Source organism: Paramormyrops kingsleyae, chromosome 17 (genome assembly GCF_048594095.1).
Source record: "Paramormyrops kingsleyae isolate MSU_618 chromosome 17, PKINGS_0.4, whole genome shotgun sequence".
NCBI classification, from domain to species: Eukaryota; Metazoa; Chordata; class Actinopteri; order Osteoglossiformes; family Mormyridae; genus Paramormyrops; species Paramormyrops kingsleyae.
This window is the reverse complement of record NC_132813.1, coordinates 20,416,010-20,433,826: the sequence shown is the minus strand read 5'-3', so window position 1 is coordinate 20,433,826 and position 17,817 is coordinate 20,416,010. Positions and strand designations below refer to the sequence as shown.

At 45.5% G+C, this 17,817-nt stretch overlaps 1 protein-coding gene across 5 annotated transcripts in view; it reads left to right on the top strand.

The window, feature by feature from the left end:
- LOC111851372 (cell adhesion molecule 2) overlaps positions 1–17,817 on the top strand; it is a 228,815-nt gene that overhangs the window by 172,386 nt on the left and 38,612 nt on the right. For all 5 annotated transcript variants that reach the window (XM_023826237.2, XM_072701053.1, XM_072701052.1 and 2 more), the window contains one exon: positions 334–483. In XM_023826237.2, coding sequence (XP_023682005.1) covers positions 334–483 — 150 coding nt within the window. The remainder of the gene's footprint in view (positions 1–333; positions 484–17,817) is intronic.

Sequence of the window (17,817 nt, the reverse complement as noted above, 5' to 3'; positions counted from 1 at the left end):
TGCATTTTTGTAAAGTTGTGTAGGCAGTGTAAGAACTTTTAAGTTTCCGATATACACAATGGTGTCTCCAGGATCATGTGACACTATTTTAATTCAGTATAAAAGTGAGCAGTTCGTTGCAGAGGAACAGATACAGTGAGTCTCAGACTAATGTACTCCAAGGCTACTCCTGGATGGAGACAATGGTACAGCGAGCAGCCTAGCCCATGTGACCCTCTCCAGCCCATGTGACCTTCTCTAGCCCATGTGACCATCTCCAGCTCATGTGACCCTCTCCAGCCCATGTGACCCTCTCCAGCCCATGTGACCTTCTTTCTCCCTCTCGTCACACAGGCAGCCAGGGCCAGTTCCCCATCACACATAACGTGACAGTGGCAGAGGGGGGGACGGCCGACATGACCTGCCGCGTGGATCACAATGACAACACCTCCCTCCAGTGGTCAAACCCTGCACAGCAGACTCTTTTCTTCGGGGACAAGAAAGGTGAGCACAGCCGTGCAGTTCCGTCGCTGTCCTCGCTTGACCATTGTTTGATTTAATGCTCCGTCTCGTGCGTGAAATGGCAAAAATCTGGGAAAGATGCCTGTCCCTGTAGGGCAGCAGGAGCACAGCGAGGTTCCCATTCATGTTTCATCTCATCTGAAGGTCCTGATTTCCTAAGAGCCTAGCAGAAGCAGCAGCTGGGCTCCAAGGCTCCACACGTATGACAGAATCTTTTTTAAAGAAACAAATTTAATGACTGTCTCTGGCCTTCTGTGTATGGTTCATCCTTTGTCACAAATTAAACTCACTCATTATTTTTAGCCACTGCAAACTCAACGCGGCATAAATCTGACAGCTGGATATTTCTGACCAGAGCTTTATAAAATTATTTGTTACACAACTCCACTCTTACTTAACAATAAAATTTTGCTTGACTAGTTAGTCTAGTCCTGTTTAATATAGGTTTTGATTTGCCAATTCCAGATCCCCGATTTCCATTTCGGACAGGGGGTGGCAAGGACTTTGTATCTTTGTATCTGTGGTTTTGCTGGTTAGGTTTAGGGTAGAGGTTACCCCAACAGCAACCCTAACCTGTGCCCAGCGAGTAGTTGTTGCTCCAGGGACTAAGTCTATAGAAATCTATCAGAGGTAGAGTCCCTGGCTGGAATGTAACACCGATGTCTAAAACCAGGTTACGTCTTCCACTGGGCTCTCAAATTACCCCAGAAATATTAAATGTCAGCACACACACACACCAAGAATACTGCTGCCACGGAGAATGAAACAACTAACTGAGCAACATCGGATTCCAGCGCAGAAACCCTCTTCGATTCCTGTCAAAATAACAGAGTGGAATCATCCCCCCCATCACCTTCATAACAGGAGCGGCTAACAGTCCCACTGCATGAGATGTAAAATTAACAAAGACCACCCGCGATATGCGTGGCTCAGAGAATGCTGGTGTCCGATTCAAATCTGCATGAAGATCAGACTGTATAGATAATACACGCGAGGCAGCACATCTGTGACATTTAAAACAATCAAGCAATCAGACACACGCCCACACAAGGAGAAACTGAAAAGCAGGGCATTAGATTAATTCTTCGGTTCCTACAAATGGTTGGGGCAGACGACCTGCTAGGCCAGCTAGATAAACAGCTTAATTTTGCTCCACCTTTGCACAAGAGTTTCAGATAAGGCCAGCACTGTATAAATGCTCTCTCTGTCCATATCAGGAGTTTGTTTTTTCTTTGAATAATTTCCATAGTCGAGGTGCATTTTTAGTTTGTGTAATTTTCCCCCAATTCCCCAGTTACTGGCACCCAACAAATCAACATTTAGTCAGGAGGGTTTGGACAGGGCACACAAGCAGGAGGTAGATAGTTCAGGTCCAGAAAGTAAAAATCCAGACCAAGATTTTGTTGAGTATAGAGAGTCACATTTACAGAGTACTCAGCTGGTCTTGGTCTGGATTTTTAATTTCTGGACCTGAACTATCGCCCTCTGATTGTGGGATTGGTGGCGTCCTCGGTGAAATGGCCAGACCTGCAGTGGAGACACTCAAAGAGGAATCTTTCCCTATCCAAAAAGTTGAATTTTGACAACACGCTGCCTCTCCTTGCTTGACATACTGTATCAGCAATGGTTGGAAGTGTACATAGGTTTCTTTGTGGACTTTTGTGGAAAAAAAAACTGGTGACAGACATGTTTAATGAGATGTTCCATTCCCTAGTGCTCTGGTGCTGTTTCTTCAAACATTATTTGATATTAATGCCATGCCTTGGTGCCCAAACAAAGGCAACACTAACATTAATAAGGCACTGGATCACTCCCAGCTGCCAGAACACCTCTGGTTCGCCTCAGCTTTCGGATAGTGCCTGGATTGAGAACATCTTCCCAGGAATCTTCCACAAGAGATCAGGCCATGTCTTTGTATATCTGTCATGCTTCCTCTCCAGTATTTACATTGCATGCATAACCCTAAGCGTGTCACAATGTTAACTGCTTACATCAAGATCTAGACCTGTGTGGGAACACCTGTCTTCACGTTTCCCTCATTTTCTCAAGAGATTCCTTTAATTTGGCAGTTTTCAGCACAAGACCCATGCCCAATTGGGAATCGGTACTACTTGCAGTTGCCAGAGCTACGTCAATCTGCCTTCCTTTTTTAAATTGTCACTTTTCTGACATTTTATCCTAAATTACTTGCAGTTTTTTTTTTGTTTTAACCGATTTAGACCTGACAATACCCTCAGATCACACTGCAGGAATCTCTCATAAATCACATTCAGTATTGCAGCCTACCAGGTGACACTCTTCAGAACGAATGGTGCGGCTGAAAGCATCTGGGGAGGTAATTGGACACCTTTGTCAAACACCGGCACCGAGTTACGTTGTGCTAATGCACTTCAGGTAGTATGCCAGCAGCATGACGATGCCCTCTCATTTAGGCTATTTTGTGGCGCTAAAAAGGTCCTTCGGTTTTTCTACCAATAAACACACAAAAATATGCTATGCTCATATCAAAACAGAGGCTGAGATATGCCCAACAATCATCCCACCCTGAACATCATAACCATCTTAGCAGCAAAGCTAAAAGGCTACGCTAAATCCAAAATGCTTTGGGTGACCATACATCCTCGTTTTTGGAGCCTAAAAATGCCTGAAATGTCATGTTGACATTTGCTTTCTACACTCAGAATACTTTCTGTGTGCACATTTCCTGCCCCTGATGTTCCATTTTTGGCAAAGCAGAATATGGTCACCCTAAAATGCTAAAATATTGTGTTTACCTTCAGACCTGCCTAACTGCATGCCTCATATTTGCTGTGGCCATTTGCTGGATCGGTCAAAAGCAAACGTTTCGTTTGTATTTAGGTCCTGGCAGCTCAGTGACAGGGAATCTGCAAATTAATACCACAGGGTTGTAAACTGATTCTGGTTTATCAAAAGTGTGCTGATCACACCTTCTACACTGCTAATCTAATCAAGGATTAGAGACTTTATTCATGACAAAAGGCAGCAAAAATCCTACTTCCTCTTTGTTCTCCGTGATTTTCGTCTGGGCAGGGGGTTGAATCATTGATGCGGCATTAATATGTAATCGGTTTTATCAGATTCTGACAGGCTTCCTCCCAACGTAGCGGCAAATGGCCTTTTGTGGGGGTTGGGGGTTTACCTGCTGATAGATCCGCTTTGCAGGTAGCTCACCTCCAATTTAGCTGCGCTGCTTTACGGAGAGCAAATTGCCAGGTGAGATCTGCCCCGCTGTGAATGTTCCCCTTTCGCCCTGGCTAGCTGCACCCCTGGGTGCGTGTGACATATCTGTCTGACACAGAGTTGGCTTTGTCATAAAGTAAAGGCCTTAATGAAAGCAGAGGCCCAATAGCTACTCTCTGCCAGTCCCAGATGGGGGAGGGGTGGAGAGACGTGTGGGGCAAGAGGCAGAGAAACTGACCGCGGCGACCACTGTCATCATGGTGGGAGGAGGGGGTTGATGATGCAGGAAGTAAAAGCTGATATTTTTGTGTCAGATCTGCAGGCTAAAGCTTTTTTTCTCCCAAATGGTGACTCTGGACCACAGTGATGCCAGCCAGCTTGGTAGATCTTGCTCAGGCTAAGTGAGGGTGCCAAAAGTCCTGATTTTTCTGTTTGAAAAGTTTTAAACGTTTAAAACAAGTAGACAAAATAAAGAAGAAAGGGTTCACAGGCAGAGACGGGCTATGGCTTGCTGAGCAGGCGTGGAAGTCAGGGGAACCGTCACTAGGAAGAGTTTTATTTTTAATAAGCACTCTTCAGATTGAGATTTGTTATAAAGGGGTCTTGGGGCGTTCCCAGCGCATACCCATCATGCATCGCTGCAAAGTTCATTCACCTGTCAACCGATGGAGAGTGCATCCTTTTGAAAGAACAGTTTTTGTTTTGCTTCCCCCACCCCCACTTACTGCACCCCCCCCCTCCCCCACCCCCGGCTTCAACCGGGGGGGAGATATATTTTTGGTCTGTCTCCATCAGAGCAGTCTAGCATGTTCGACCCCTTGCAGCGAGATGCAAGTGGTCCGTGAACAAAAGCTTACAGCCGGGGGTCCGCCATGGAATAGAAAGTGCTGTCCTTTGGAAAAGGTTGTATTTGCACTACAAATCTCCAGTACCGTAGGAGAGAACATTCAGCACCTGGGTTCCCTGAGAGGTGACCCCGATATCAAACGACCCCCGGCCCAGCATTCCACCAGGCCTGAAACGTTTTGTCCCTCCCCAGGTATGTACTTGATCACAGCCTTTCATCTTCCTCTTCCTGTTCCTCCGGTGACTCCAGAGTGCCCCCTTCAGTCACCTCACATACGCCGTTTCGGAGTCTGCGGTTTACTCCCCTGCAGAGGAACCCATGACCCTAACAGTGTTTGAGCTTCAAAAAAATCACTTTCAGGGTAACCTGTAGGTCCCAAGTCAAACACAGCAGTGCTCATTGTGACTTTGTACTTTCTGTAGGACCTAACTCCTTTCATTGGTCAGATTTGAGTGTTTTTTTTTTTTAATCGTTATTTCCCAGAGGCAGTTGAAGGTGGTGTAGTACATAACGAACTGGACTTATGACTCTATGGTTGAGTGACTGTTGCCACTGTAATACTAAATCTGCTTCAAATCTGATCTTGCCTGATAAAAAAGACAAACATATAAAGAGATAAAACACTTAAATCAAGCCACTCAGAGGATGAAAAAGCATAATAAAATCTGTGGCACGTATTCTAATTTTATGTCTGTGCAGCCTCACCCTGGTGGTAAATTCTTTATCTGGCAAATGTTTTTCTCTAAAGCAACATAAAAGTAATGGAATCTTGGGTTAATAGTGCCAGGACAGACAGCATCTCTGAAGGACAGGGCCAAGGGCCTAGTTTAAGGGCCCAGCGTGGGTATAACTAACCAGCCAGCCTCCTGGTCCCCAACCTACTGATCTACCCAGTAGCTCCTGTTTCAGGACTATCAACAGATTTAGCTGCATTGTAAACACAACAGAAGCCCCTGATTCAGTTTGGCCGGGTTTGCTTGTTTGTCTGTCTTATATTCTTTTTTTAGACAATTTAAAGCAGGGAAATGTTCCCTTTGTCTGTTTCTCTGCTATTTTAACGAAGTGCTGGTGTTCATCATGTTTATCACTTTTGCTTGTTGGAGAAATCCGCTGTCAGTCCGGCGAAAGCGTCGCACTTTGAGAGGATCCACTGCTGCAGCTGCAGTTGCTGGGTGTTTTTTCTCCACGTTTTCTTTGCTCCGCTGCCGCTTGGAGTTTAGAGACAGCAGAACAGCGCGTGGATTTCCGGCCTTCGCTCCGAGACGGTATCTGAGCTGTCGTTGGGTGAAAGAAGCGGCTTACGTGCTCTGCTCATTTGGGTCTGATCCTCGACTGTCCTGGTTGCGTTTGTACTGGTGCTGCTTTGTACGGAACCCAACCGATTGGGCTTTTCAGAACAGTGCCTTCATTGGATCTCACTGTCTATACCCCGGGATGCGATTCTTTTTGCTTTCGCGCTCATTGTTGGCACCTTCTGACATGTTGCCTGGGCCCCCCCCCCCCCCACACACCCATCACCATCTGAAATCTGCCCATCCCTCTTTGCACACGCTCTTCCCCAAGCCTCCGCATATGACGTTCCACTGAACTTCCAGCCCCAGGTTTCTGCTCATCAGCTGCAAACACGGTGGTGACTGTGGTTGTCCATTTAGGTTGCTCAGTGTGGTGTCCATGTAGTTAAATCCACTCAATACTTGGGCTTCTGGTTAAAATAGGAATACAAGTTTCTTTAATCAAGAACTGTGATTATTTTCTCTCACAGTTTTTGAGCAATGTATTTCTTTCTTTATTTCTTTCTCATTTTTACTATTAATAATAATTTTTAATTCTGGGAAATCCCCATGGCTATCAGCGATGTCTGGCGAAGGCCAGGACAGTCATTATTATTATTATTATTCTTGTATTTATTTATTTTTGTGTTTTTGAAACACATTTTCACTCCTTTTTCGGGACAAACACATTATGGATCGAGTTTCCATTCCCTTCCTCACCACAACGGGAAGCGTCTTCTCAAGCCTTAATCATTTTGTTCATGTTCTCAAGATTCTTTCACCTTGTCACACACATTTGATTTGTTTTCATATCTGCCTCCTCTTCCTGTGTGCAGTTTATCTCATGGTGTAACGCAGTGCTGTCCTTTGTTGATACAGCTTATGGAGATAAAGAGAGCCCTTGGTTTGAGGCAACAGACCAATCCGCTAATGCACACACGGCAGAATCGTCGCCATCTAAGAATCAGATTGCACAGGGTTATAAATCGAGATCGTGATTTAAAAACAATTAATCCTGCAGCCTTGCTCAACACCCGACTACTGGGTGCGTATGTGTGGACCTGGTCTTCATCACACTTTTTTCTTTGCTTAGTAGATGGGATACCCGCAGGCAGAGTTTCACAGCTGTGCTAGAGCGAGCGTGAGAGTACAAAAAACAAACTTTCCGCTACTGGTAATTGGTCACAATGCACTGCCGACCGGAAAGACTCGGATTTTCACGGCTGTAATTTTGGCGATCATCCAGCTTTCAGTTTATTCCGTTTGACTGTGCCGGTCAGCCCGCTCACTCCCGGTCCGCTCTGTCAGGCGTGCCGCCGTGCGGCCGATGTCAACGGGCTTTATTTGAAGTCTGGAGAACCATAGAGACACCTGCGAGGGAAGGACGGTGCCTGCTCTGAATTGGGTGGCTGGAGATCGTTTCAAGGGTGAACGGGGGAAATTAGCCAGGGGTCTGAGATGAAGAGGTGGTTTCGAATTCCTTTATCTGGCCCTCGTGAATGTAAAACAGGCTGCAGTGAGTGGAAAAATAAGCCCAGAGTTACGAATCGTTTAGCTGCTTACCAATCCATTAGGAAGACAGTCGCTCGACTGGCATTCCTGTGTTCTGTGTGGGTTCCCTCCAGTTCGCCTCTTAACCCAACAGAGCCCTGACAAGCTACAGTCCAGGTGAGCCGCTTGCTTCTATCACCACAGGTGACACTCGGCTCATCTCCTGCTTCCATAAGCAACTACCGATGGTAGGTTGATGAGATTAAATGATGAAGATGCTCATCACGGGTACAGCACAGGTATGCATTCTTTCTGCATATGCCATCTTGTTCTCCTTCTTTTGAAACATACACACGTAGCAGAGAGTGAAGCTTGGGGTTAGGCCAATTATTAGGTACCCCTGGGGGACTTTTGGGCCTAGCTAAAGGGCCCAGTGAGTATATGAATATTCCACTGGGGTTGGGACCTGAACCAGCAAAGTTCTGATTATAAGCACAGTGGCTAAACCTCACACCACCCACTAGCACCTCCAAATTTATCTGCAGACATGATTTAGCCACATAAGAGGGACAAACAATCACTGACGCAAACGGGCATCTGAATATACACTCGAATCGCAACTGTCGTTTATCTGCTAGGTTGCACCTGTTCTCAAAATCACAGCTGGAAATAGGGGCTGCCATTCTTATTAAACTGTTTCCTGTTTGTTATTTAGAGTAATAACATTTAAAAATAAAGCTGTTTTCTAAAGAAGAATGTTTTGCCAGTAAATGAATTTCCCATTGTAACGTTGAGCTTGCATTTTACTGAGCCATCTTCCTGCCATTTTCTCGAAGGCTGGTAATTACCCACCGTGTTGTTCAGCTGACCTGACTTGTCATTTTTTTTTCTTCTCGCGTTAAACGTTTGGCTTTGCCGTCGGCTGCACAGCGGTACAGACCCCGTCTCCCTCTAATGATTGTTGTTAAGTCAGCCTAGCTCCCCGTCTGAATCAGGGCAAATTTTTTTCTTTGTTTTGTTTATTTGCTTTGTTTTGCCCTCTCGTCTGTAATATTGACGACAAATAGGGATGATTCACCTTGTTACGGCGCCCCTGCGTGTCCTTTTTGTGCTCGGGCGCTTGCTGTAATGTTTTACACTGCAGTGCCAATTAAAAGCCTTATTTAGCTAAGTGTCTTGTTTGTTTGGAAGACGCCTACTTCCTGGGGACCCGTGACAAAGCTTGCCAGAACTGCAGGAACCATTTGCCTTTATAGAGTCTCTCCCCGCAGGCAACGCATTGACTGTTATCTAGAATATAGAAATGCTGGGGCAATTTTAAATGCCTGACAACCAAATGTTCTGTAGAGTCACAAAGTGTGATTTCTGGGCACTTCTTTATAAAAGGAAAATCTTCCTCAAAACCCCATTAGCTCTGTTTTCATGCATATGTGGTTCACTGCCCTCTATTCTGCCTGGATTTAAACTATAGCTCGGTAGTCCGATAGATAAGGACGTGATCCCGGGTTTGAATCCCAGGTGAGGATCTGATGTAATACCCTTAAGCAAGGTGCTTAAACCGGCTTCCTCCAATAAAATACCTCGATGCATAAATAGGTAGAACTGTTTCTTTGGACAAAGCAGTTGGCCATGATATGTGATGTAATGCAGATTATGAAAGCCTCCCAAGTGTTAACTTTATACAAAAAGAAAAAAAAACAGAATACGGCACAGATTTCATTGAAACTCAAGGAAAGCAGGCTGAGGCAATCAGCTTTCGGCTCTGAATCATGTGACAGGGTTCTGGCTCCCCTGACCTTAATTTTATACTGGGCCACACAATCAGCCTCAAAAACAAAGCACAAGTTAATTTGAATAAACATGACAGATTTACAGAAACTCTGTGAGGTCAATACTGTATACGCCTAGGCAGGTTAAGCAGGGTATGCGAATTTCATTATGCCAATCACTCATTCAATTATCTGTGCACTTCCTTGTTAAATACAAAGAGGGTTAAAGAAACAAAATTAAGATGACAGGATTTCTTTTGTAACATACCAGGTGTGAGATGGCCTTTTCTGGGTTTTTTTTTTTTTGGATTTTTAGGTGCAATTTACCAGCTAGGGGAAAATGCTGTAAAAACCCTCATTACTGGTCCTGGCTAAATTTCTGGAGGAGGAACAGCCATTACTGCATATGCACTTAAATGCCGAACACCATAAAATACTGATATTCCAAGTATTTAGCAGCCACGGGAGCAGCCCCCCGCGCACCCCCACACCCGCCACCGACATCCTCACCAGCTGCCCTCTCATCAGCTCCTACCCAAGCCTTTCATGTATTTTCATACGCAAGCAGCAATGACTACCTCTAAATATTTATATGCGGTAATGAAATGGTCTGAGAGTATCGGCGGTGCTCGGTGCTTGTGGAGGACCATGCAGGAGCTGATTAGAAGGTGCTTCGGAAGTCTGTGGCGAGTCTGTTCATCTCCAGCGTGACCTCGCCCCTCGCTGGTCCACCTGTGCAGTCTCCTGATTGGAGGAGTCGCCGCTTGTCATTCTGAGACTCTTAAGCCGCCAGAAACAGCTCTTTGCCTGAGACTATTTAAAGACCCTTTCATTTCTGCATGCCAGTGTCCTTACTCAGTGTATGCAGATATTTGCAGTTATTTATCGCACAGGCCGTGGTTAGATGCAGGCTTGTTAAAGGGTGAAGCAGTGACATCCTTTTAGATTTCAGAGCACGTCCTTCAGCTCAGTGGTGCTAACAGTGGCTCGGCTTGTCTCCTGGCTGCTAACTCATTACGGAGGATGTGGCGTCACTGGGAAAGGAACCGGCTAGGGAGCGGCAGCGTGTGGAAAACCTCCCCGTAACATATAATGCAAGTTTATGAGTAATCATGCATCACCTGCAAAGGCCTGGCACCCTGTCTAGAGCAGGGGTCTCCAACTCCGGTCCTGGAGAGCTCCTACCAGTAGGTTTTCTATCCTACCCAGCTTCTGATGAGCCACACCTGCTCCTGGTATTTACCTACTGGACGGTAGCTCTCCAGGACCGGAGTTGGAGACCCCTGATCTAGGGTGACTCTCTGCCCAGTGATGCCTAGTATACACTTCCGGTTAAGCGTTTACAACACCGTTTCCGAAACAGTTGGGATGCCATGAAAAATGTAAATAAAACAGAAAGCAATGATTTACAAATCATAGAAACCGATATTTATTTGAAAATAGAACAAAGACAACATATCAAATGTTGAAACTGAGAAATGTTATTGTTTTATGACAAATATATGCCCAATTTGAATTTTATGCCAGCAACATGTCTCAATAAAGTTGGGACAGGGGCATGTTTACCACTGTGTTGCATCACCTCTTCCTTTAACAACACTCTGTAAATGTATGGAAACTGAGGAGATCAGCTGTTGGAGTTTTGAAAGTGAAATGTTGTCCCATTCTTGCCTACTATAGGATTTAAACTGCTCCTTTGTTGTATTTTTCATTTCATGATGCACTAAATGTTTTCAGTGGGTGACAGGTCTGGACGGCAGGCAGGACAGTCTAGCAGCCGGCCTTTTGTACTACAGAGCCATGTAGTTGGCATTGTCGTGCTGAAAAATGCAAGGCCTTCTCTGAAAAAGACGTCATCTGGATGGCAGCATATGTTGCTCCAAAACCTGTATATATCGTTCAGCATTAATGGTGCCCTCCCAGAAGTGCAAGCTACCCAAGCCACGGGCACTAATGCTGATCACGGATGCTGGCTTTTGAATGGTCCTCCGATAAGCTGGATGGTCCCTCTCCTCTTCAGCCCAGAGGATGTAGCGTCCATGATTTCCAAAGAGAGTTTCTAATTTTGATTCGTCAGACCACAGGACAGTTTTCCGTTTTGCCTCACTCTATCGTCAATGAGCTCAGACCCAGAGAAGTTGGCGGCGTTTCTCGATCATGTTTAGATATGATTTCTTCTTTGCATGGTAGAGTTTCATCCTGCATTTGTAGATGCAGAAACAAACTGTGTTCACAGACAATGGATTTTGGAAGTGTTCCTGAGCCCATGCAGTGATGTCGTCTGTTTTTAATGCAGTTCTGCCTGAGGACCCTCCAATATTGGTTTTCGGCCTTGTCCATTGTGTACAGAGATTTCCCTGGATTCTCTGAATCTTTTAATGATATTATGTACCATGGATGATGAAATCCCCAGATTCCTTACAATATTACATTGAGGAACATTATTCTTAAAATTGTTGCACTGTTTTCCCACGCTTTCCCAGTCTTTCACAGAATGATGAACCTCTCGCCATCTTCACTGCACAGAGACTCTGCCTCTCTGGGAGGCTCTTTTTATACCCAATCATCTTACTGACCTGTTGTCAATTAACCTAATTAGTTGTGAGACATTCAACCAGTTGTTTTGTTTTAGCATTACACAACTTTTCTCGTCCCTCTCTCAACTTTTTTCAAATGTGTTCTGGCATCAAATTCAAATATTTGTCATAAAACAATAACATTGTGCATTTCCTATTTCTCTAAAGCTGGAGTCCAAGTCTTTAGAGTTCATCCCTTTCTTTGGAGATGACCACTAGCAATGTCCCCATTCCATCCTTCCGTTTCCCTGTCACCTGGAGCTGTTTTTCTTCCCATCCAGAGGGAGTCTCGCAGCGTTCTGTGCATTTTCATCCAATCGGGATGTAGAGTTACGAAGCCAATCAGGATTCACCTCAGATGTATATGCAGATGCTAGCCGCATCCCTCACTGCCTGCATGTATCTAGGAGATGCAGATTCATACATGTCGCACATAATGGGTCCCAGCCAACCCCTTCCCCCTTCCGGAATCCGTCAGGATGATCCGTCACGATCAAAGGAGCGTCAGTGCCTGCATCGATGGAATCAAGTTGAATCTCCGAGCGGCCCGAAGCCCTTTTTGTTTTCTGGCGTAATAGAAAATGTCAGGAATAATGAGGTGCGTGAGCAGCATTCCGGCAGCCGTGGGGGCGGTGGGGAGGGGGAAGGGGGGGGGGGGGCGGATGGGGGGGCGCAGGCGCAGGCAGCCTGACTATGAGTCCCCTGGGGTATATGAATAAGCTCCCCCTGAACTTCTATGTATAGACAGCGTCACTATTGAACAAAGGCTCCAAGTCCCAGAATGGGGGTCTACTATTAAACAGTCAATCCATCCATCCATCTATCTTCCATAACTGCTAATCCAGCACAGGGTCACAGCACACTGTCCCCGAAAGCCCAGGGCACGTGGAAGGGGACACCTGTGACGGGATGTGTTCAGCAGTCCTGCACCTGAATGACCTTGATAGAACATCCAGCTGTAAAGAAGGCTGGCAGCCAATTTTAACCTGTGAATTCTGCTACATAAAGAGCTCAGTCTGATAAGCAGCTAAAATAAATAATAAAAACGGTGTGGTTCACTCCTCTTCTCTCTTTGTGCCTCTGGGCTATTGGGCTATGCTGATTTTCTACATCCACTGTAGATCATTGATATGAGATGAATGAGATGCGCTGGATATTTGGCCATTTCTTTACTCCGAAGGTCCGCAAGGTGTGGTACTTTTACATTTACGTGTGGTAGCCAGTGCCGGTCAACCCAGTAGGTGGCACCCTAGGGTGCCATCTTCTGAGGGGGTGCCAGTTTAGCCAGTCAATTTCAATGGCACCAACCAAGCTTGGTACTTGGTGGGCTTCGCTCTGTCAGTATGTAATAACGTCAAACATTACGTTAGTGTTGTTTTCATTACAATGGCCACTGCATTTTATCCATGCTTGTAATGGCCTCTAATACCGCTGTCCTACTAGCTTCATTATATTCCAATTTCACAGATGATGTATCCCCCCTCCCCCTGCCACGCAAACTGAAATACAACAGCTAGCTTTATGACAATTATTATTTTTACGATGTAAGCTAATTAGCTTGTTCTTAGTTTGAGGCAAATTTCGCTAATAATGATTCCTGTGAGGCCATTCCAACAAGGCAGCATGGCTGTTACTGATATATATGTCTTAGCTCAAGCGCAAAAAATACTTGGACAGTTACACTGTAGATCCGAGCTTTTAAAATTTATTTTCCTATCCCACCGTTCTACCCTAAGGGTCGTCTTAGACTTAGAATAATCTGTGTTTCAGAAATAAGCTTGGAGGTGAAATTGAGATCAAAGAACCAAAGGCTGAAATAGTTTTTTTTTTTTTTTTTTTGAGGGACGATTTAATGTCTGTCCCCGTCACTAGTGTGCTGACTGAAAAGGGCGGAGGCCTACTGTCGTCAAGCAGCACTTCAGCACGACGACGTGCAAAATGCAGCGGGTTTGGTGTATCGTAAATAACTTCCATTCGTACCTGGTCTGGAGTTAGGGATCTGATGTTCCATTGATCTCCAAACATTCAGAAGGAGCCAAAAACCAGGACCACCGCCTTCAGCTGCCTCATCCGACCAGCTCTTGCCGTGAGTAAACTGCCATTAATAAGGGCCCAATGCAGCTGAGCAAATCTCAATGTAAAAAGAAATTGCCTCAAATTATAGGCTCTCAGTAACCATTACCTGCGGAAACTTCCATAGCCGACAGGCTCGCATTATTCCCACTGATGCGCCGGCGCATTTATGAACGCTGTTCGAGATTCGCGGAGGGCTATCGTGGAGTCAGCCCTTGTCGCAGCATGGTCCTGCTGAAGAGGGTCTCTTTAGAGCCCAGGTTCTGAAATCCCCCAATCAGCATTCACCCAAGAAGAGGCAGGTTAGGATGATTGGGTACGCAGCTCAGGCTGCCGCGGGAGGCCTGGCTCGGGCTTTTCTTCTCAATGGCGTCCTCAGCACCTGAAGCTGAAAGACACTTCTCGTGGGTCCCGACTCACGCAGACATCGAACCCGTGCCGGCCTACCGCCCAGCGCCTGTGGAGCAGCAGTAAAATCGGCTGCTTCCTGCTACACGAAAAGCTTCTAATTCTCTAAGAGGGTGCTTCTTAAGAGAAAAAGAGGAATTATTTTCTTGTAAAGGAATGCGCCATGCTTAAAAACGCTTTTCTATGTAAAGAGGAAGAGATCAAGGAGGTTTTCGTATTTACATGAATTAAATGCTCAGATAGCAAAGCTTTCACCTTGTTCCTGTGGCTGAGAACGGCGACCGCTTTGATGTTTTCAAAAGTTGTTTCACGCAAAAATGTCTGGCACATTCAGAATGTAAAACCGAAGGAAAACATACATAAAATGAAGTGTTGTATAGCCAATTACCAGCGAAATTGGGTAAAATCTGCTTTTTTCCCTGAGAAAATAGGTTAGCTCACAGACTCCTAATATCAGGACTGCATTAATAACAGGGGAACATGTATAAGCAACTTAATCTCTCACCAAATTTTAATTAAATTGTGGGAGAATTTCTATGATGTGAGAAAATGTGTTTTGCATTTTATTGATGCCTCTGCATGGTTCACCAGGTGCGACGGCTTACAGGCTTGCCAGTCCAGGCCGGAAACGTCATCGATCTGGACAGGCCTTTGAAAAAACCCGCAGCATGCCAGGGTAGTGCTGTTTAAGGCTGGGGGGGGGGGCGGAAGAACTGTGCCAGCTGGATGGCATACAGGCGGACTTTCCCGCACTGTGGCCTGGCAGCGAGAGGGTCTGCCTGGCTTCATGATCCGGAACGTTCCCCTCTGAGACCACATACATCTACGTGGATCCAGCGCTGGTGGGCGGAGAAAGGGCAGGGGGTTTCCCATCCAGGCCTGTGAAGGATGAATTGAGAGGCACAGAAATGTAGCACAGTACTACAGGAAATAAGCGAAGGATAATATCAGTGGGAAATCCCTTAACGCAATTATTACCCGTCTGTCCTCTATGTGTTTGGGGAGACGGGAGCCCCTGGGAATAGCAGGATGAGCGCGTACGGCGGAGCAGAGAGCGCCGTGTAAGCATGTGTCACCTGCCGCCACGGAGGCGTGGCGCTCGGTCCCGGCGGGGCTGCTGCCGGCAGCGTCCCAGCGAGCGCCGCCAACCCCGCCCACGGCTGCGGCCCCTTGACACATTTTTAAGGACGAGGCTTTAATTTCGACTTTCCACATTCATGTTTCTCAAGCTCCGTGTCGAAGTACCTCGCCCCTCCCCCGTCCACCCCCCTGCCCCCACCCCCTCGGCAAATGTACAGAGAACACTCTCCTCGACATTTAGCAGAAAAACAGCCCGGCCGAAACTACCGAAATATTTTATTCTGAAGAGCGAGTCTGCAGTCACCGAGCGACCAATATGCCTGCGGCCATGTTTGAGGTAGCAGCTTTTACCAACTCTGCCTTTTTCTTTATCTCTTCCCAGTATGCAATGCTGTGTTCTCCCCCGGAGCGACACGAGGGAGGGAAATCAATAAGGCGGGGGGCCCGGAGCTGGGGTGTCTGGAGACTGCCGTGGCCGTGGGTGTCAGGCAGGAGACGGTGGTTTGTCGTTGATGGCTCAGGTTCAAAAACAAACAAGCGCCTAACAAGGGTTCGGGATCTGAGCAGCTGGATCCCCGACCCCGTGTGTATAACAAACTAGTGGTGGGGCCTCATCGAGGACCTGAACCGCTTTTGGACTTGGAGTCTGTCTCTACTTGCTGGGAGCACGGCCCGGGTACGAGCCAGCCGGTTTAAACCAGCAGAATCGGGACCATCAAAGAAACAAGTGCCTGCTTTCCTGGACCCTTGTTAGCCTCTGTTCTCTCCACCCAGGCCGGTTGCCAGATCCAGTCACCAGCGTGATGCTCTCACACAATCCTGGCGGCTCCCCCCAGTGGACCTGTCCATTCTCCTTCATATATTCCTTTTTTGAGCAATTAATCTGACTTCATTTTTCTGCTTCATTGCATCTCCATCACTGAGGCCAATACCATACACATATCGATGCATTGCCAACAATGCAATGCATTAAAGACAGAAATAAGCAGCTTCTAATGCGATATGATTCACCCCTATTGCGATGCAGCTCGACTCGACATGATTTGATTCAACACAATGTGATTCAATCCGATATGATGCGATGCAAAAGAATATGATGCTATGAAATTCAATATGGATCAGACACGGACAGTTTAGAGAGGGGGGGATCAATCTTAATATAAAATTATTGGTCACACTTCTAAATAATAAAGGCATAGGGCCTCTACTAATAATCATTTATTAATATATTAATGCATCTTGAGGTCATCCCAAATTGTATCCAATGCACAATTTTATTTAATCAGGGCAATCAAATATTACACTTCTATGTCTGTCCACCAAGGCAAATCGGTGCACCTTCCCATCCCTACTTGTCATCACCGATTCCTTAATTTTTGTACCTATTTGTCTATAATGACACGACGACCTTCCTGGTGTTTCATTTAGGTTCTCTGTCTCAGTTCCTCAGGAGACCAGCTGATTGGGCCAATGTAGTTCGGGTCCAGTCAATACAGTTCAGCAGCCGGTCGGTCACGTTGTTCCTTTCTTGCTTTCTGAATGGCCTTTTGTAGTATGTGACAAATGTAAGGTCCTTGACATAAAGAGACATATTTCATGTATATAATTGTCCTCCTGAAATGGAGACCTCTAAGTCATTTCATAGTCGCTTTGTTCTCTAAGAAATACTGTGTGACATGAACAAAAAAGGCTTAGATATTAATGTTCGGAATGAACCATATAATATCTATGGCTCTAATCGGACAGAACGATTAGTTGTTTGTTTCATAACAAGCCCCGTTGCTCATTTTGTCAGATAGACCCAGTTCTAACTGATACACTCGCCATTTAACACCTCATTTCATCCAAAATAATGAAGAATTCTTCAATTCTGTCTTCAGAGCATTTATTTCAGATATAATGGCTTAGTATTTACTGTGAAATGTACAATAAGTAGAGGAAATACTTCATTTGTAAAATTCACACGAACTGTTTTCTCTGTAGTCACTATAGGTCTTTATTTATAGTTATTAATGGTGTATAAACATTTGCCACGTGATAAATGCAAAACAAATCCAACAGCATTTGTTGTAAATTGCAAAAAGAAACACAGGAAGGAAGACAAAGTTTTAATGAGACCATTGGCCTTTTGTAACATCATTCTTTGGGTCAGAAATTAATCTATTTTGCAGGGATAATTAGGCATGCACACTGCATATTTGTTATTTTCAATAAGCATCAATACGACAGTTAAAATGAAGAAAAAAATAACATTGTTAATTATTGTATTTCAATACTAATATTGTTCGTCTGACGTTTCTCTATAAAGGCCACTGACCTTCCAGGGGAATTTCTACCAAATGTCTCATTAAGATATCGCCTCAGGCAGGCAGGGCTGGGTCTCCTTTAGAAACAGGCAGAGGAGCATGCAGCATGGTTATTATTCTAAATGCACTGTCCATAGGAGGCACATTTCAGGCCCATTTCCCGTCTGCACAGCCGTCAAAATTGGCTTCCTGATTATTGTTATTATTACTGCAGCATTCTTCCGGCCAGTGCTCCCTGTCAGTTTACAGAGTTAGGTATGACTAGGTTAACTTTCTGTCTTCAGATCCCTCACT